This window comes from Thermobia domestica, chromosome 12 (assembly GCF_964235325.1).
Source record: "Thermobia domestica chromosome 12, izTheDome1.hap1.1, whole genome shotgun sequence".
Lineage (NCBI taxonomy): Eukaryota > Metazoa > Arthropoda > Insecta > Zygentoma > Lepismatidae > Thermobia > Thermobia domestica.
In genome coordinates this window covers 130,413,668-130,434,888 of record NC_137465.1, presented here as the reverse complement: position 1 = coordinate 130,434,888, position 21,221 = coordinate 130,413,668, and the positions used below count along the sequence as shown (strand labels likewise).

The 21,221-nt window shown below is 34.4% G+C and overlaps 1 protein-coding gene across 2 annotated transcripts in view; it reads right to left on the bottom strand.

The window, feature by feature from the left end:
• Positions 1-7,075: 7,075 nt before the first annotated feature.
• Positions 7,076-21,221, bottom strand: part of Ptpmeg2 (Protein tyrosine phosphatase Meg2) — a 125,877-nt gene continuing 111,731 nt past the window's right edge. For both annotated transcript variants that reach the window (XM_081734114.1, XM_081734113.1), the window contains exons 11-12: positions 19,226-19,433; positions 7,076-13,076 (exon numbers count right to left, since the gene is read on the bottom strand). In XM_081734114.1, the coding sequence (XP_081590240.1) occupies positions 12,847-13,076; positions 19,226-19,433 (438 nt within the window). In that variant the 3' untranslated portion in view covers positions 7,076-12,846. The remainder of the gene's footprint in view (positions 13,077-19,225; positions 19,434-21,221) is intronic.

Below are 21,221 nucleotides of genomic sequence, written 5' to 3'. Positions count from 1 at the left end.
AGTGAGTATATGGTAAAAACGCAAAGAACGCACGTGCGTGACGACGGTCGTAGCCCGGAAAAATTTAAATGTTTGAATGTGTTTCATGCTAGATTTCTAAAACTACGCATGATGCACTAATTAGGCCCGCTTATAATTTGAGGTACTCACCAACTACCTCTATAAAAATTGTTGCGGAAGTACCGCAGGCTTCCGAAACATGGATATTTGGATAGGGCACATACTAGTTCCTAAATAAAGTCTTGACCCGACGATGGTAGGTCCCGTAGTTTTGGAAATATAGATCTTTAAAGTTCATTATTTCGTTTTCGGCAGCCTATAACTCCAAAAGGAAGCATTTGTGCAGCCAGGTTGGTCTATACTATTTGTCTTATCTTGGTGTCAGGAATCACCTCCAAAATTTGTCGTTGTTGTTTTGAAACACCCTATATATATATATATATATATATATATATATATATATATATATATATATATATATATATCACGCTTGTCGTAAAAGGATGAGATTGACTATGAATCCTTTGATGAAATTCTGCGTACCCCACTGGCTCGAACTATACAGGAGACAACTCATGGAGCTTACTTTGGGATGGGTGAAATTGTCACATGCAGATTCATTGCCGGATACACGGAGAGAGTGGTGGGGCGGCCTCTCCCTAAAGACTACAGTTTTATAGGCCTATATATAAAATAATGCACTATTTTATTATAATTTGATGTAGAACTGTATTTTAAACTTAAATTATTCGTCCAGGACGCAATCCGCCCTCTCCAAACGACAATTCTGGGTTCGCGAATGTGTAAATCCATTATGCACCAATTGACAGGAACATATACTGTGTATTCGCTGTTGAGATAATAAGTTTATTCTTGTTTTTCATCTTTATGACACTCAGTGATGATTTCGTTTCCCCCGGGCAGGGCCCTGTCGTGGCGGGGGGCGACGGACCCGGGCGCCGAAGTAAGGGGAGCGAAAAATTCGGGAGAAAAAGAAAAAAAGATAGGAAAAATTGCTTGGAATATATGTATGTGGGCGCAGTCATATACTCTCGCCCCGGGCACTGATATTCCACGGCACGGCCCTGCTCCCGGCTAGGCTTACCATACATCCAGGATTAGCCCGGATAGTACAAGATTCAAGCATGTATCCGGAAGATCGGCTAGAAATAACTACTGTCCGGGATTTTCGGGTTAGTCAACGAATAGCCTGGAAATTTCACTGTGTTTGGTCAAGCGGTGGCTTACAAAGCTATCTTGAGTGGACATTTATGAAAAAAATCAAGTGATAAGATGTTCTTCGGAAAATTACTTTCCTTAAAAGATAAATTTTTAATCAGAAAATAATAATTTGGAAGATAATTACGACAATTGTGAAAAAAAATATATTTTTAGAGATGCAAAAAAGCCGGCTCTGACACCAAGATAAGACAAATAGTATAGACCAACCTGGCTGCACAAATGCTTCCTTTCGGAGTTATAGGCTGCCGAAAACGAAATAATGAACTTTAAAGATCTATATTTCCAAAACTACGGGACCTACCATCGTCGGGTCAAGACTTTATTTAGGAACTAGTATGTGCCCTATCCAAATATCCATGTTTCGGAAGCCTGCGGTACTTCCGCAACAATTTTTATAGAGGTAGTTGGTGAGTACCTCAAATTATAAGCGGGCCTAATTAGTGCATCATGCGTAGTTTTAGAAATCTAGCATGAAACACATTCAAACATTTAAATTTTTCCGGGCTACGACCGTCGTCACGCACGTGCGTTCTTTGCGTTTTTACCATATACTCACTTTTCCTCTCCATATAATATGTCTTTTTTTTTTTTTTTTTCAATAGTTTATTCACATACAGAATTACTTTGTGGCCTAAGCAGCAATTTTTAGCACTTTGCCCTCCTGAGATATTACGCCTCAATTCCCTCCTTCAATTTTCGGACCGTCATAAATCTACGGTGCCAGTAGTATCATAGCTGTGGATATTCTGCAGACTATTTACATGCAATAGTATTCAGTAAAAACTTGACCCCCCCCCCCCCCACTATATACCATTCCAACATACAGCCCCTTTAAAAGTTGTAATTTTCTGTAGTTTTTCTGGTGATTTCCTGTAATGGTTTGCGACCCTGCATAATTATTTAGAAGCAAAAGCTTATATTCTCCGTGTACCTCAGTCTCTCCTGTAAACATTTATTTTTATTTGGTGTTCTTCTGATTCGTACGCCCTGAGCAGCTGTAGTTTTCGTAAACACTTGCAAACGCAAAAATTGGCACTCCACCGACAACAAAGATGGCCGTCATTCAGGAACACTTGTACATACGACAACGTGAATGATGTTATTGACCTCATACACAAGATTGATCCCACTCTAAATTCTATAATTTTTGGAGATGGTCGAGCAACCATTTTCACCATCTTTAGGCCACTTCAGATGGATTAACCCAATTGGCAAAAAATATCATAAGACACAAAATAAACCTATGTATTTCTCATGAGAGAAAACAACCTGTCGAGGTACGAATGGTCCATCTTCTTTCATGACATTGATTTATAATGGATCAGGTATAGATGCGTATCAAAATAATGTTTACATCCATGTAGTGCAACTTAATCTTTGTACGTCAGTAACTGAAAAATCGTGCATTACAACTGTCTTGTGTCAATGTTGTGCTGGATGATAACGACAAGTATGCGAACTGATGTAGGATGAATTCGTTTAGTGACACAGAAAGAAGGCCCTGTTCGATTTTCAATCAGAGTAAATTACGGGTGTGCAGGTATTTGAAGCAAGTGTATCCAAAAATGCCAGATATTAGGAAAAGTGAAAGCAAAAATGCCCACGGTGATGATGACATACAGAACTCGTGAAAATGATCCATTGTCTCTGGAAACAACTCACGGTTTATGACTTAATTTCTAGATGAATAGAAGGTACTACAGACAATCCCGCACTAATTGGATAACTTGTATTTTTGTTAAAATTCTCCATCATTTTGATATCTATCTGCATTTATAGTCCTCTTATGGCAATTAACACGTATTGTATGACGACTCATATATATTTCATTGTTGATGATGTTGATTATATTCAATAGGGCAGAAAAGAGCTGCTAATAATATTTTTGTATTGTTTTGTTGGCAAGATTAATTGAATCTACGTACGTGGAATGCTTTAAAGAATTACTTTATTCTTGATGGCGTATAGTGACATTGCGTATCTTTCTGACGTGGTTTACATCATTTATGTGAGGTCTAGGTGATTTGTGGAATATTATCACTTTATAGTTAAGCCGGGCCTGGCGTACATCACTTATGATACGAATTTGTAGGACACATCACTGTTTTAGTGTGAAATTTCATCGTAATTTACAACATACTAGTTTAGTAGTGAAGAAGCCACTTTCACTTAACTCCTTTCTTATCATTATACTTGAAAACAATAATGATATTTAACATGCTTGTAAATAACAGTTCTAGTTGTTTGTATGATGTTGCTGTCGGGAATAAATTAGAGACTTTTAGCAGAATTTCTTTCATGGAATTTCCTTTCACAAAATGAGTTAAAGTTTGCAGATTTTACTTCTTACATAAAATAATAATAATAAGAAGAAGAAAAACACCGAAAATTAAAAAGAGAATCTTATATATATGGAACAGCATCTGATATATTTAATTGTCAAGATTATATGTTTTCAATGAGAAGAAATGCTATTTTATTAGTTGCACACCAAGAAGCAGCTTCGGAGTGTAACCTCTCTCTTGAGTAAGATATTATGGAAAATAAATATTTACTACAGTAAGATATATAACCTTTGTAAATATAAAAGTTACGCTTATTCTAGAAGGTAAAGAAGTTGAGTACTTGGAAATCCCAGTGACGAAATTCTACGTACCCTACTGTCTGTTATAGAGAAAAACACCTATTGTATATACTGGTACCTGTTAAATACCGATGTTATTACAGAGCTTATTAATGCTTTAGCTATAGACTTCTTGACACATTTTTACTAACCATATTTATACCAGGTTTTGTTTTAAACTTAATTGGAATGAAGAAAATATGGATAAGAATTGAATATCATTAACAAGTAACCTTTATTTAAAAAAAAAAAAAAAAAAAAAAAAAAAAAAACTGCCCTTTCCTCAAAGGAGCAACTAGATTTGGGGAAATGTGGTCTAATACACTGCGTTTATATTTTGTGAATGTTTACTGATCAGTGAATGCTAATCGTTGCTAGCTTTATAATTTTGTATATTCCAGATGTTGACAATTTAGTTACGTTAAGTTTTCTACACAATAATAATACTGGAACTGCAGCCGCTCAGTGGTAGAGCGTTCACATCTGGTGCGTGGGGTCCTGTTTCGATCCCAGTTCACGCCAAGTGAACTTTATGGTGGACAAACACTGTGTGGGTGGGTTTTCTCGGGGTTCTCCCGTTTCCTTTCACTTTATTCATTCCACCATTGCATTAATTTCTTAACATCACCATGGGACGTAAAACTAAAATATTTCATTTCATTTCATTTCACAATGATTAATACTCTGTTCTCCTATGACGAAATTATAAAATCTGTGTATTTAAGTTTGATTTTTAGGAGTTTTTTTGGGGGGGGGAGGGGGTAAAATGCAACTATCGATATTTCGTAAGAATTGGTTAAGTATTAAAGTTTAAAAAAAATTTCAATGTGAAGTTAATTCCCGCGCACCCTGTATACGAAAGATATAGAACTAAGAGCGCAAAGTATTGCCCACAGCAACATGTGGGAGCATTTGCTAGTAGAAAACTAAACTAAAATAAAATAAAATACCTTAGACATTTGAAACGCTTATAGAAATGCTAAGGGAAGTCCCCGCTCTTCATACAAGGAGTGTAAGGTTTAATGATGTATATGTATACCCTCATACATGTGAGTATTCGTGCCTTACGTTTGGGCCGAATGATTGAAGATGACGGCACGGCGCGAGCTCGACTCGCTCTTCACCCTCCATCTCTCTCTAAATCACAAGAATTGTCAGATGTGGGAATCTTATTTTAAAGAACGCTGAAATAACGTGTTTAATAATTTTAAATGGGAAATCTAAATATCAAATTTCATTTCTCTAAACTTAAGGAATTCGGACATACAGACATCTTAGTAAACAACCCCATCCCTTATTCTTTTTCTTTCTCACAATTAAAAATTTCAGTTTGTGGTATTAACGATGATTAGTAAGATCCTCAAATCAAGTATTAATAGCTGAAACACAAGTTTAATACTTTTAAATGACAATACCAATCTCCACGTCTCTAAACTAAGGAGATTCCGAGATATAGAATATTGCAACGATCGCAACTCCTACTTTACCCTTTTCCATGTTGAATATCCAATAATGAGACAACATACAGAGCTAATTTTGCGAAGTGTAAAAATTGTTCTGGCTTCTATCCTTTGAACCAATGTATTACTAGATGTCGCAAATGTTGAGTTTTTTCTTACACTTATGGAACTAAAGCAAAAGCAAAAAGTACAGCTCCGAAAATGGAATCAGCAGTTTCGAGTATCAAAATATAGGACCAAACTCAACCAAATCCTGCTAGCATTTGGCAACTACCACATAATCCAGATTAGACGCAACAGAATGCCGTAGTGAAAGTTCAGAATCAGCAGTAGCAGTCTCCAGTGATTATCAGATATTGCAGCAAGAGTAGCATTCTACGAGCACAAGAAGATTCGAATAAGCGAAAATGATCAAAATCTTACTGTATTTGTAACTGGAGGAGGAAAAGAAAGGGGACAAAATCTCAAATGAACCGAAGAATACTACATGAAAACATGCAAAATAATTTCCCAAACATCTAAAGCATATACATGTTTACTAAATGATTTTCATTCAGTCCACTAAGGGCCTTTATTTCATCTCTTCAATAGAGTTCCCTACTTTGATCAAATAATAATCAAAAGTAATTCTTCAACTCTGATATATCATTCCAAAACACACAAAATGAGTGAAGCCCCATATAAACAGCGAACAAGAAAACAAAATAATAGTATTAACACTATCAATTTCTCATTGCACTAACGTACTATTAGTATTGTTCAAATTATTAACATGGTGAGTGGAAACATTAATTTCGTGCATTGCGTCTGTAAGATTTTTATGGACGGTTTCGGCCACTTAAGCTACAGCCTTGTTCACCAGGAACGTTACTGACATTAAGATCGAATCATTTTACAAACACAATTTGCACTTTTAGTGCAAGGGTTTATAGTTGGAAAAAGACCTCTTGTTAACACTGTTATTTATGTAGAAAAATTTCCTACAGCAAACGTGAGAATCCTGTAGACTAATAAAATATGAGATTCTCTCTTAGATTATGCTGCTTCTTTTCTTCATAGAACTCACTTACTTCACATTAAACTTGTACTGATGTTTGCTTTGCATTTGAGAAAAGAAACAATAACCTTGCTAATATCGTACAAATGTTATCCATGAATTCGTCTGATGTTTACTTGAAATTGCATGCTTTTACCTGTAGTGTGGCTAACTGGGTGTCTAAACACTATAAGCCTGATGAGCCTGGATTATTCTATCACAACTTTTGTGATTCAATTTCTTCTTGTTTGCTCTGCTTTGCTATTCGAGGAGATTTACAACTTAAAATCAACGACAAGCAGCAGCCTGGCTAGGATATTTTAAGCAAAGCCCGTGAGTGAGCACTAAAATTGTCCTGTAGAATCCTTACAGATGCAATCCACGGAATTAATATTTCTACTCATCACAGTAATACTTAAGATTAAAAAATGCGTTAATTTCAGTCTTTAAGTGGTATTATTCAAATGCATTTAAACTAAACTTGAGGTGAATTAAGTAATTCAAGACGAAAGAGACCCATAACTGCAGCCCTAGATACCACATGAAAGTACTAGGTCGACTTTCGTATTAGGCCTAAACGCTTAGAAACAATCGTCTACTCTGTATAATGGAACTACCTTCGACGACTTCTAAACGGCTTAAATAAAATATTAAAATTACATACAATGACATAAAATTTAATGGGAATAGAACAGTTTGAAACAAACAAACTAGCTCATTTGAATGTATTTTTTAATGTCTTTATAACAGTAACAGCAATAAAAAAATTAGGAGACAACACTTCCTTTTCTTTTCGTGAAGATTTATCCAAAAAACATACAATGACTTTACGCTTTAGAGGAAACCTTTTTTGTTGTTGTTTTTCTTTTCCGATTTCTCACATGTTTATTGTCCAGTATATACAGTTTTCTGTATTTTTTTCAATCTTCCCAAAAACATCTTTTTGTCTGTAAATCAGAATACAGTAAATAGTTAAAATATGAAAAAAAAATAATAACTTTGCTTTTTTCTTACCTAATCATTAACACAAAAAGTAATAGAAGTAATTCTTAACGATCACTTTTTTCCCAAAATATTCGTTTTTCCATCATTTTTTTTTTTTTTTTCATTGAAAACTTCGATGCGACGAAAAATCTGAGTTTTAAGTCAGAACACTTCTAAGTTGTAATGAGGAAATAGCAAATGTACAAAATGTAAATAGACCTTAAGAAATATTTTTTCACCACAATCTAATTATTAGATAAAATATAAAAGATCATTTTCTTGTACAGACCAACGCCTAAGACAAGTCACATTTCACGAAATCACTCAAAAAACCATTCAATTGATAAGCTATTGTAAAAAGAGCAGGTCCTTTCTTCCCTTCTGTTGTGTCACGTCACTTTTTATATAAATACGGATTTCTCAAACAGTGATTATTGAATGGAACAAGATTAATATGCAATAAATAGACGTAAATACAAAAGGAATAGTATAAGTACCTGAGCAGAGTTTGAAGGAAGAATATTCTTCTACGCAATCAGTTATGATTTACAAGCTTTATAAAAGTCTTTTTAAAAAAATAAAAAAATAAAATAAACTTACCAAAATGAGGCAAGCTTACCTCAAATAACCCAATGAATTTCAATTCCCACAAGATAAAATCATCTTACTGCGAAAAAACATTCTGTTTTATAACTAATGATGGAAATTGTATTTTTCTCAAACATTTGACCAACAAACGGATTAACACAGTTCTTTCCACAAACTACAATTACAAATATGAAATTCTACGCAACTGCAAGAAATCTATAGATTCTACATATGGATATTGATTATTTTATTGAACTGGAGAATTTAGTGGTTATTTTTTCCATTCATTATAGGTCTGAGTACAACTCAATATTCTTCACTGCAACACTGAGATATTATCTTACCAACATGTGACACGTGTGTTAACAAGAGCAAAAACGCAATTATTTTATTCCCATTGTTTTAATCATTTCAAAAAAAAAAAAAAAAAAAAAAAAAACTGATTTGAAACACACACAATATTCCGTTTGGAAGGAAGGAAGAAAGAAAATTCATTATAGGTTAAACAACAATGTTGAAGGTACTCCACTGAAATTGAATTATTTGGTTACAGGTAATTATATCTTATTTGAAAGCACAATTTTAACATAAAAGCTATGTATCATTATCATTCTGCTAACATGCTCGGCCTCGACAGAATCTGTTCATGTTCGCTATACATGAAAAATCCGTTTACAGTTTCTCAATGTAGTAACTATCAACGACGTTTTGTTAAGTACTGATTTAACAGTTTTCACTTCCATCACATTCCAAGTTGGACGCGCAATCTTTCCCGTGTAGACGTGTTAAACACTAAGTTTATATTCCAAATAAGATACAACGATTTTCGCAATAAATTGCAACTTCTTTATTTCAAAATGACTGTGAATAATGTAATATATTTATCGTGGAGTTCTGTTAGACTACTAAACTTAAAAATATAAAATATAATATAATCAAATTTAAAATATGCTACCAAACACGCTAACATTTCTGTAGTTAAGTCAGTTACATATAAAATCTTTATAAATGTACGAATTGTCTATCATTGAAGAAAGTAAAAGCTACCTTTCAACCCGAATTTAAATATTAAAGTAAGATTGGTTCCAATATCATTCAATATCACCCAAAAATTATATTAGTAATACATACAAAGTACACTCGATATTTTTTGAGCACTATGTGGAATTTTGAATGTGCAGTAATATATTGAAGAATCTGTTTTCTTCTCATTCGTAACGTATTAAATGCAAGTTGTACCAGTTTACGAAGTTCATCAGCTAATTCTGAGTCCTTTTATTGAATCTTTCGTTTCATTTCATTGATTACCTTAAAATTTTGTAACTAATTAGTCGTGTGACAATTATTTTCAATACAGATTTATATTACTTTTTTATGCTGTAATTTATTCAGAATATTTCGAAGAAAACTAATTTTATCTGCAATTGATTTTTTTCCACAAATTTAGAGGTAAGAGTCATCTTAAAAAATTATTTACATAAAACTTTCGAACTCGGAAGAGAAGTAAATCTTTCCAATTTTGAAAAACAAACTTTACTTCTAATATTTAAAGAATAAACTTGATAAAAGAAAAATGACTTCACATTTAGATTCTGAAAGGAATTATGAACTGTCACTGATTAATTATACGAATACTACGTATTGAGAACTGATCATTCTGATTATCAACCCCACCAAAGAAAATAAATGGAAAATAGCAGTTCAACTGGTAAATTCATGGTACATAATTTTAACCCTTTGACTACCAACGGGATACATGTGTCCCATGCGAATAATTCAAACATCGTTGGAAATTTGTTTTTAGAAAATTCTAAAAAGATACATGTTCTTTTCCCATCGGGTCAGATGTGATCAGGAGACTGTTTAGTTTCCAAAACTGTGTACAGATGTCAGGAATATCCCACATTAAAGGAGTCGTACATACAAAAGAATGTTCACATAAAAAAAAATGGTAGTCAAAGCGTTAAAATAGTTATTCATGCGGATTTTTTTTTTTAATTAATTGTTTTGTGTACTAGATCTTGAGCCAGATGCTTGATAACAAGACGAGAGCACCTCACACCAACTTACTTAAAAATTACATTTACTCTCACCAGTACTTTTCCCATGGTTTAAAAAAAAACAGTAATGGCCGAAAACTTGAAGATCAATTTTTAAACGAATTACAAATCAAAACAATGATTTTATCAGTTTTATAAACAAATAAAGCAACGTCTAATTAAAGCGGATCTTTGGTTTATATATACAATTTACGAAGCTTGTTTTATTTTCAAAACCCGTACAATGTTTCCAGAAAAATATCGTTATTTCAGTATATCGCTATTTCAATGTCCGAAATAAGTCTGGAAAATGAGGTGGCCAAGCAAAACATACTCACCAGAACTTGGATCGTAATCAGGACACTACTGTCATTATTTGAATTAAAACAGTAAGAATATAAAAACTCTCTCATTAAAAACTCGCCATACATGAATTCATTTACGAACGAAATAATATCTTCTACAAAACGAATTGCCATCAACTGAAAACAAAAACTAGTACACACTATCCCAAGTACATAACTACGGTAGCCACAAAAACAACTATGTTTGTAAATCATAGGTGAAATGTAAGGTGAAATTGAAAAAAACTGTTACAAAATACTAATTTTACAATTCATACAAGCACAAAAATATAAAACAGAAAAAAATTCAGTATGGATTAACGGGAAATGTTAACCAGGAATAGTATTTCTTTTAAGAAAACACAAAATCTAACGAAGACCTGTCTTAGGTTAACAGGAAATGACCTTAGTACCTCGAACGATTCTTAGTACTTCTTTAACCATGCTGTAAAAGTAATATATTTCTTTATGTCGTAATAAATTAGCATATTGAGAAATAAAGTAAATAAATAAATAATAAAGTAAATAATGAAAGCATCTCTTACCACAAAAGACACTACTTCAATTTTATACTTTGCAATTCAATATTTTACTTTTTTAGTAATATATATATATATATAGATAGATAGATGGATATAGATGTGTGTGTGTGTGTGTGTGTACATGTTTAAAACAAAGTAATCCCAGCGTAGGAATATGAAAATTAAAATTTAGATTTAAAAATAACGCATCATAGCAATGAAAAAAAAAAAAAAAAAAAAAAAGAGAGAGAGAGAATACTAGACATGAAAATCGTGACGTGTGTAATTTATCACTTCCTGAATGTTGTGTTAAATGATATGACGAAATAACATGGAATGGCAAAGCCTTTCTCAAGATAGAAGAGCACGGCCCGCAGAAAAACAGAGATACCTGTAGCTGTGACAGCTATATCGGACTCTGTAGGCCAATATAGCACAAACCTGAGGTTTTTCAATTACGGTCCTGTCATTCGACATTTCTTTTCTTTGTACTGTTTCATCCTATCTGATGAAACAGTTGTGGAAGTGTTTTGAACACAATTCGCTTTCATTTGCGTTTTTGAAAATCCTTTTAACTAATTTCTTAAAAATACAGGAATTCCTTTATATATGTGTACATTTACATATATATGTGTGCATAAAAATTTAAAATACGCTTCTTCTTTCAAACTCTGCTCACTACGCTAACTTTTGCAGAAACTTCGTGATCGCTTGGAACGTACAAGTAATAAAAAGCAATTTGGAAGATAAAAAGGTACCTGTTCTGCACGTAATTCGCACATGTCCTTTTCTTAAAACAAAAGCTAGATATTCACCTGTAAAATAGTAAAACTGACGTAGTTAACATTAGAGGGAACATGCCATATCTAATAAAAAATTTACAACTCAAATTAAAGCCAAAGAGCCTCTTAAAAAATACTCCCAGAAAAAAAAAATGAACAAAATCACTTGTTTGTTCCTACAAATAATTTAGATTTGTTAACAACTAGGTACAAAATAAATATTTCACTATACTTAATACAAAGGTTACAGCAATAAATTGCATAATGCAACTGATATAGAACTAAATAAAGCCTTTTTCTTCTTTCAACATAAACAATGTCGTTCTTTAACTTCTCATCACAGAACATGTGAAATGAACGTCCGTTACATAAAGCTTGTTCAATTGCGCCAATATATATATATAAATATATATATAAGAAAATGATTTAGTGTTCTATACTCAAAAGCAATAGTGTCCTTTAACGCATGAAAATAAATATATAGAAACACATTTGAATAGAAACAAAATACTACAACTCCTTGCTTACTAACCCAACATACCAATTCCAACGGGAAGAACACATTTTATAGAAAATCGTCATACATATAAATAATGTAATGTGATAACCAATCACAAAAATATACTTTTTAAAAATTCATCTAATATTCCAGCTTCCAAGTATTGAATGTCATTGTTTCTTTCAGAACAGTCTACAGGAAAGAAAAAGCCTGCAAAGCCACTGAACACTGGGCAGTCTTTAAGGATTGCACTTTTTGTTATCACAATGGTATTATATATTTTTATATACCCTGAATAGACAATATCTCAAGTTCTTCAAGATGAGCCTCTCTCTGTTTCTGGAAGATAAGTAGTTTGAAGTTGTTTTATACTTTCACTTGTCAGGGTCCAAGTCAATATGATATGAGAGTATGTAAAGTTACGAAGTTTATAAGAACACCCACGATGACTTCAACATACATAAAACATTTGTACAAGTTAATTGTATTTTTTAACGCTAATAACACCAATACTGTTGCAGCACACAGCAGTAAGTGTTTCCATTGAAGCTGTTTGCTTTAATTTATTTACTTATTTCAAATTCACTGATACGATTAGGAAATAGTTTCAGAGGAGTGATAGATCAGAGGATATCAAACATCGCATTCGAACTGCACAACCAACAAGAATGAAGTAGTTATCACACTCGACAGATATACTATGTCCTCCATCGCACCAAAATGTAATGTTATTCAGATTCGTCATCCATATTATTTTCAAAACCACTTAAGTCCACTTCTTCCACAAGTCCTTTGCTGAGTGCGTATTCGATTAAGGCAAGATGACAAAATACATATTGATCTGGCATTTGTATACTGTAAGCTCGCTGTGATCGAATTTTTTCTACTGTTCCACGAACATCTATAGTACCCACGTCTTCAAGACGACTTATGCAGATGTCCAACGTACAAAAAGTCCCTGAAAAAAAATATACATATTCATGAGAACAAATTTATAAAAATACTGTATTCGCGTAATTACGTTTATTTGCAATTCTGCTCTTTAGGCATTTCTTTTCTCTTTATTTCTTTCTTTCTCTCTCTCTCTCTCTACATACAAACATACATACATACACACATATATATTTGTGACAAGCAAGCACACGAACTGTAACACGAGATCTGAAATGAGCATGATTGAAATTACAGGACAATGATGCAAGAGTGGGCATAGCGGAGCCCTAGGTCTATAGAGGGCTTTTCCGGATTCAGGCATGCAGCGTTTAGTCATCAACAAGTTGTAACCACTCTTTAGTCATTATGACTCAGAAGTCAATGGAAACTATACAAGAACATTAGAAAGTTCGAACAAGAATAGTCAACCTCCCTAAAGGAGAATTTCCATACTGCTCACACGGAGTTAATGACACTATAGTGACGTGAAAGTAGAAGCAGTGGACTGAAGAAAGCCGGACGATTCCAAACTGCAGTGATCGTGCAATGTATGTCTCTGCCAGAGGGGCATCTAATGCGGATGGTAGTGACGAGACGTTCAGCTTCTCAAGGATTAGCACAACACTGAAGCATTGCAGCATTGTCTGGCTTCAAGTTCGACGCCGCCTGTGCAAAGGCCTCTATGTGTACACTTTGCTCCGTAGACTTCATTTGACCTCGGATCAATGTCATTATCAGGCCAGATGGGCGCATGAACATAAATATTAGCGTGAAAGAGCAACACGTTGGTTTTAGGACAAGCACAGGTTAACTTGGACTAGAATGATCAATCAACTGTACAAAGAAACAAAGAGAAATATTGATGCAAAAGAACTTGAACAATCTGACAGTTGAAACTCGAGTAAAAAGGTCAGCCAGAACTTCGTTTCTTAGCACAGTTTTCTTTTTTTTTTTTAACATCGATTATCTTATCTTGCATAGCGTCATTTGTCACTCAGCAGACTATCTTCTTGCCCTGTCAAGTAGTCCAGAAGGCATTCGACGTAATGAAGTGCAGCGTTCACTAATCTCTCCCTGTAACGTGATGCTTCTCCTCCTCTTGCACGACTAACAATTTGGTCTGTGAGGATTCCGAATGTGGGCAAGTTGTGATTACTATAGCTATTTAGAAATGTTTCCTTGGACTTCGTCCACTTGTTCACCACCAGGCATACCGTTTGCAATCAGAGCAAAATAAGCTTGTGACATCATCTCTGTGTCTGTATCGAAACAAACAAACTATATATATATATATATAATTGATGTTCTTTAATGTTCGGAAGAATTTTCACCCAAGATTTCATCAGCATCTAGGATTTGCCATTCTGCCATGCAGCAGCACACTCACGATTGAAAAAGTGAAATGAAATCTTTAGTTTTACGTCCCACGTTATGCCGGTTAGGCTAAAGGAGACTGTGATGATGAGAAATGAATGAAATGGTGGAATGAAGAAAGTGGGAGGAAACGGGAGAATCCCGAGAAAACCCACGAGCACGGTGTTTGTCCACCACAAAGTCCACACGGCGCGAGCTGGGATCGAATCAGGGACCCCAAGCACCGGAGGTGAGCGCTCTACCACTGAGCCACCGGCTCCCCCCCCCCCACACACACAGATTGAATCCAGAATTGGAAGAAAGAAAGAAAAACAAAGTTTTGAGATCATCACCTTCTTCAATCAATTTACGTAACACTGTGGAACAGTAGTTAGCTTGACCGACGCAATGACACCTTGGTTTATTGGCTGTATCAGGGTTGACTTTACAAAAATGTCATCTTTTAATTTTAACACCAATTCATTCGACTGGGATGGTGCGTTGTCTAAAATTAACAATGCTCTTTCAGGAAGAAGCTTGTGATTTTAAAAAGTCTGTCATCCAAGGTATGAATTTTATATCAAACCACAGCTGAAATATGATTCGGTTTATTCATACCTTTCCCTGAAAGTTTGGATAAGGAGGAAGGGTGGGGAAGATCTGAAAAATCGTCATCAACTCGAATCTCACTGTTAAATTCCATGTCTGTTTTCTCTCTCTCTCTCGATTTCTTTCTTTTTTCTTTTTCTTTAGTGTGCCTGCTGATGATTCTTACTGCGATAAATGTAAATCTTTCGGTTAAGTCGTCCCCGGTAGATCATTAGTCAGTCGACTGTATGTAATAAGTGTGACTATATATATCATCACAGTCGTATCTTCAATGATGATGATTTCATCAGCATTAAATCCATGAGTCCATGACCAAGACTACAAACCAAGTTCGAACAATTCTGGGAAAAGGTGCCTGCATTGATCCACTTCTGTAGTGAAACTATCCGTGATTTTTTTTTTTTTTTTTTTAATTTTTATTTTTAATAATATGCCACAGAAACGCTCTTGCATTTCATATGGTTATGAAAAAAAAGTAACAATTACTTTCTTAATCATTACGGTCTGTTTTGAAATATTATCAGTTAAAAATTAACTCCTGTAAAATTTAATTCGTTAAATTAACAGTTAATAAAATTTTTAACAGTTTAATTTAATAGATTATTTTTAATGGATAAGTTACAAGTCTGCTGTAATTTTCTCAAAAGATATTCACTTTACAATATTTATTTACTAACAGATGTCTTAGATGCACTGCTTCTTATATTTGTGCCTTTTTGTTAACTAATAATATAACTGATTAACACACAGAAACAACAAAAAACAAACAAAGCCGAAACTTGCAATTGGAAGTCGATTCATTAATATGAAAAACAATTTTGCAAATGCAACGGTATTTTAGAACAGTAAACACTATTCGCTGCTAACAAAGGAACAAAATAAATCAGGTGAATGTACTGCTTTCTAACACACTGATATATACACTGAATTTTGTGACAACAATAACACCAAAATCGAATGTCGAAAATATGCCCAAACTCAACAGTATTCGTGGCTAAGCAGTGCCCTTGGTTCTATAACCGGAGTAGCACAGCAAGATATCAGTTTAAGCAGCAAACAGGAAACTTGTAGGCAAGCGTCACTTGTCGACGTCGGAGGGTGTGATACGAACTGAGGACTGCATTTAAATGTAGCGGCATTGTCGGCCAGGGGAAGACGGCTTCTCGTTCAGCGGATTAGTGTGCATATAGAGCAAGCCACCACAGCTGTTACGTATGTATAAAAGAAATTGAAAAAAAAAAAAGAGGGAGAGAGAGAGAGAGAAACCGTACGAAGCGGCAGTTGGCAGTGCACCGCGAATGCGACCACATAACTGGATGGCAGACACCTTGTATCGTCCACAGAGTTAAGGGTCTTCACTACAGCGAAATTAAACTACCGCTAATTTTAGAATTTTTCTGTAATATCTTCAAAACAAATAAAAATATTCGCAAAGCAGCAGTGAACTAGACAATACGATTCTGCATGATACCTTTAGCACAATTCACCTATCTGCTTTTGGTATGCCGCTATTTACAGAACTCGAAAAAATGCTAAATCTATCTACAGTTGCAAATCGAAAGCAGATAGATTAGTTGTGGCAACGGTATCACATGCAAAATCGTGTTGTCTAGTTCACTACCTTTCTGCTTTTCGAATATTTTTATTTGTTTTGAAGATATTACAGAAAAAACTCTTAAAATTAGCGGCAGTTTAATTTCGCTGTAGTGAAAACCCTTAACTCGACATCAGCAAACTAGCAGAAGTGGAATTGTTTGCGTCGATGGGTCGACGGCAAGCTCTAAACCCTAGACTCACGGCACGCATGCTTTTGAGTCGCCTTCCATTGACCTAGAATTACAAATGCCTCAGGCTAAAATGGTCGCGTTAACACAGTTGGTGTCGTGCTGAGTGGCAAATGGCTGTTTTTGACGAGTTCCACTTCAACAGTTGTCCTATAATGTTGGTCATATACACGTTAGGTCCTATTGTGGTGAGCGCAATCGGCACTGTCGAGCGTCACATCTGCGAAACGGCAGGTGTGATGGTGGTGGGTGCAATTGGATACAACACGAGATCTCAAGTACATGTTGAAGGTAACCTCACTAGTGACTGTTATACCCGGGAAGTTCTACAGGCCAAAGTCACACTCACTACTCAGACAATTCCAGACTCCATATTTTAGAAGACCAAAACGTGTAGAATATAATTGGTCGCTACCCTGTTTGTCACGATCCTTCGGCACACAGTATCGATGTCTTGTGGACTCGCATACAATCAGCGTCGCACGCGATTCCTCATAAAGGCATCCAAAGCCAGTGCAATTAAATGACATGACGTACAGAGCATCTGATTACAGTAGGATGGATGTTTCTCATCACACTGATTAATGTTAGAGATACGTGTTGTACAGTTCCGAAACTGCAAATTATTTCTGTATCATCACGTAACGAACCTGTCATACGTGTCTTTGTGTAGCAATTTTCACACATAGCAATATATATTTCTATTACATTTCTGTAACTTTGTGTTTACTGAGGAACTTAAATTAATAAAAATATTATCATTTTATGAATGTTCACAAAAACTGGAAATAGAACATAAAAATATAAGTAAACTATCCAGAATCTGCTTAAAAAGTAACACTGAACGCAAGTTAAATATATATATATATATATATATATATATATATATATATATATATATATATATATATATATATTAACTATCTTTGAGGGTACTATAACAACGTACAGAACTACAGACAGTTTCGACGAGCTACTGTTACAGTCGTCATTCCCAGTACACTAGAAGAGAACTTGATGGTTTGATCACATATTCAACGTTACGTTGGAAGTTCTTTTACAAGCATGTGTACCTGACATCTTATTTTTGAGTGAGTGCTCTTTTTCTAAGTGCTATTTGATCACAATGCCATTTTCTCCAGTTCAAAGAATAAAGAATATTACCTTTACACCTGTATAAAGTATTTCAGGGATTCATCTATACTATCATATATCATCTAAAAGTATCTATATAATGTTAAGTGTTAAGCAGCACAAGTCTTTCTTATATTATACTAAGGATGGATGACGACTTTAGTTCTTCGAAACAGGTTCTCGACGTTGTTACGGGTTTTCTAACTATTCACAATGTGGCGTATAAACAATACAGTAGGACTGAATTGCATTGAGTTTTTCATGTTGTTTATTGAAGTTTAGCATCCTTTTCAGTACTGAGTTTCTACATGAGACGTGAACCAACAGTTTAAGGTGGAATCCAAGCCATCATAATACGTTCTAATTTCAATGCCCTCCAGCCAGGCAGGGCTTTGAATTTTTGTGTTTTAAGTTCTTTTGGAACACCGAACTTATGAAGGTATTGCAAAAGGACTTAAAACACACATATATACAAAAAGGAACTACTATTAATGTGGGCTCAGCCAGCACCTGACCAGGACTTGCATCTGATGCAGAAGGTGGGCTCCAAACTATCATGTATGACTAACCATTACCTACTATATTATCTCGCCTCCACGAAAGCTGGATGACAGGACCGTGCTATTAGTCTCGACTAGTAGAAATGAAATTTCAAAATCTATGAACATAGCAAATTCACTTTGATCACGCATGTATACACAGACAAAAGAAAACAATTCTTCTTCTTTGGCAATTTTTTTTTTCCAGACAGAATCGAAACCAAATCAAGAAACAGGACGATTGTTTAAAAGCAAGAAAACGCAATGAAAGAAAACATGTCATCATCGGTCATATGTAGTACATATTTATATTCTATGTGTGCTGTTTATGCGTAGTCTATCTATTTTTAATCTGTAAAGACATATCCCTAGCAGGAAGTAATTTCTTTTTGATTTAATTAACAGGGAGAAGCAGCGACACTGAAAAAACACCTTAAATTTCGACTGCAGAGATCTTAAGGGTCAATGTTTGATTTTTTCTCACGAAAAGCTGACATGTAAATATACCTTTTAAAAAAAAAATCTTCGAATTTCAAAGTATACTCTCTCAACTACTAATTAATCGACATCCGTTAATACTCAATTAATACATCAGTTAAGTATTAAACAACGGTCTGTCTGCTGCATGCATTTAAAAAGAAGCAACCCAATTGACAAATCCCTTATGGTGGTGATTACCAAGCAGTTTATTAACAATATTATTTTCGTTCTTAACACTAACAAAAAACACAGAAACAATTAATTAATAGTCAAACCTGTTCTTCCAATTCCGGCGCTACAATGTACAACGATTGGTGGTCCCCGTGGATGGCCAGCCCACATATCACCTAGACTGGCAACCATCTTGCTTTGTTGCTTGCGAACACGATCCAAGAAATCCAACATAGCTAACGCACTATGCGGAACGCCATAATCTGGCCATGACGTAAACTGGAAATGACTCACCTCTCTCACTTCCTCTGTCTGCAAAATTAAAAAAAAAAAAAAAAAAAAGTAAACTGGATTAATATCTAAAATCATGTGCTGCATATCCTCAACAATTTTATCACTCAAGAAACAATCGCAGTCATTTAAATTTGCACATACCAGTTTTATTACTGTTTCTAATTTGCTCACTTTTAATTTCAAGTCACTGTAATAGGAAATTCTTTTTAAATCTCGAATTCCTTAACTATGACATAATTGACATACTTATTTTATTATTATTAAAAAGATTGTTGGCGTATACAGAAATAAAACTTCTTACAGTAATGTTATATGTTACTCGTTCGTTGCTTGTAACTCAGCGATTTCTTTTGGGTTACCAATTTCAGCTTCCAAAACACATATTTACAACAGAATTTGAATTAACATTGTAAGAGCTAAAGAAAAAAATTATTATTTTTAATTACAATACGTGTTCTATATCGTCCATTAGCAAATGTACTAGCTACTGTATACTTCCGAACCAAAGACGAAGTATTTTACCGTAATTTCGTGCTTAAAAACATGAGGTTGTAAAACCATGGCTTCCAATGTACATCCGCACTTTGGGAAGCCAATAATGTATAACATTCCAGGAATCTGGAGTGGTGCCACTCCAATCACGAAACTTCTTCTATTTAATATTCAGCATGAGAAGAAAACTTCTATTTTGTTTGATGAACTTAGCTTAGTTATTAAATTTATTAGTTATGGCAAATAACAAGCCCTTTTAACCAATGAACTATTTATTAATTTCAGGTAATATATTCGGTTAACAAAACAGAAAGTATGAAGATAATATAGGTAAAGATATTAACAATTTTTGTAAACAATTCATACCTTTGTATAAAATATAACATACAGAAAAACAACAGAAAAGAAAAGGAATTTTAACAACTGTAAAATGAAATGAAATCTTTGAGTTTTACGTCCCACAGTTATGTCGGTTAGGCTAAAGGAGACGGTGATGATGAGAAATGAATGAAATGGTGGAATGAAGGTGGGAGGAAACGGGAGAACTCCGAGAAAACCCACCCACACGGGGTTTGTCCACCGCAGTCCACATGGTGCGAGCTGGGATCGAACCAGGGACACCAAGCACCGAAGGTGAACGCTCTATCACAGCCACCGCGCCCACTTTTAACAAATGTGACTGCAAAATTATAACAATAATGTTTTCAATAAATTAGCATCAGAGTCCAAGTTATTTCTTTAAACTTCTTTAATAATCTAGATCATATAATTCTTTCGCAGATATCAATTTCATATAGTTTCGAGATTGGTCTCTATATTGTCCTCGTACTTCTACATTTCAGTCAGTTCCTACATGAAATCAGCTCTTTCAAAAATTTACTTGATTTTAGAGTTTCATTATTTCTCTTTCTTACTCTTAAAAAAGGTGAGTCCAACATTTATCATTTTAAATAATAATAATACGTCTACATCTCATTTATGTGGGATATCACCTACCTTCCCATCAACGGAAACTATTTCTTTAAGCTTCACATTTATTACTAGTCCATCTTTGCTAATCAGTAAACAACAGGGACCAAAGACAAGAAACATACATCCATACCTATTATAAATTAACTCTACTTAATATAATGACGAAGACGTGAAATGATGAGACAGCTGTATACATATGGAAAACAAAAAAACATAGGACATAATAAATTGCACACACACGAGAGACAACAGAATAAATTTCACTAATTATTGAGAGCACTTTCGCTGTAAGGGACAACCCTGAGAAAATCTAAGCCACCATATTATAAAGCTTTTCTTTAT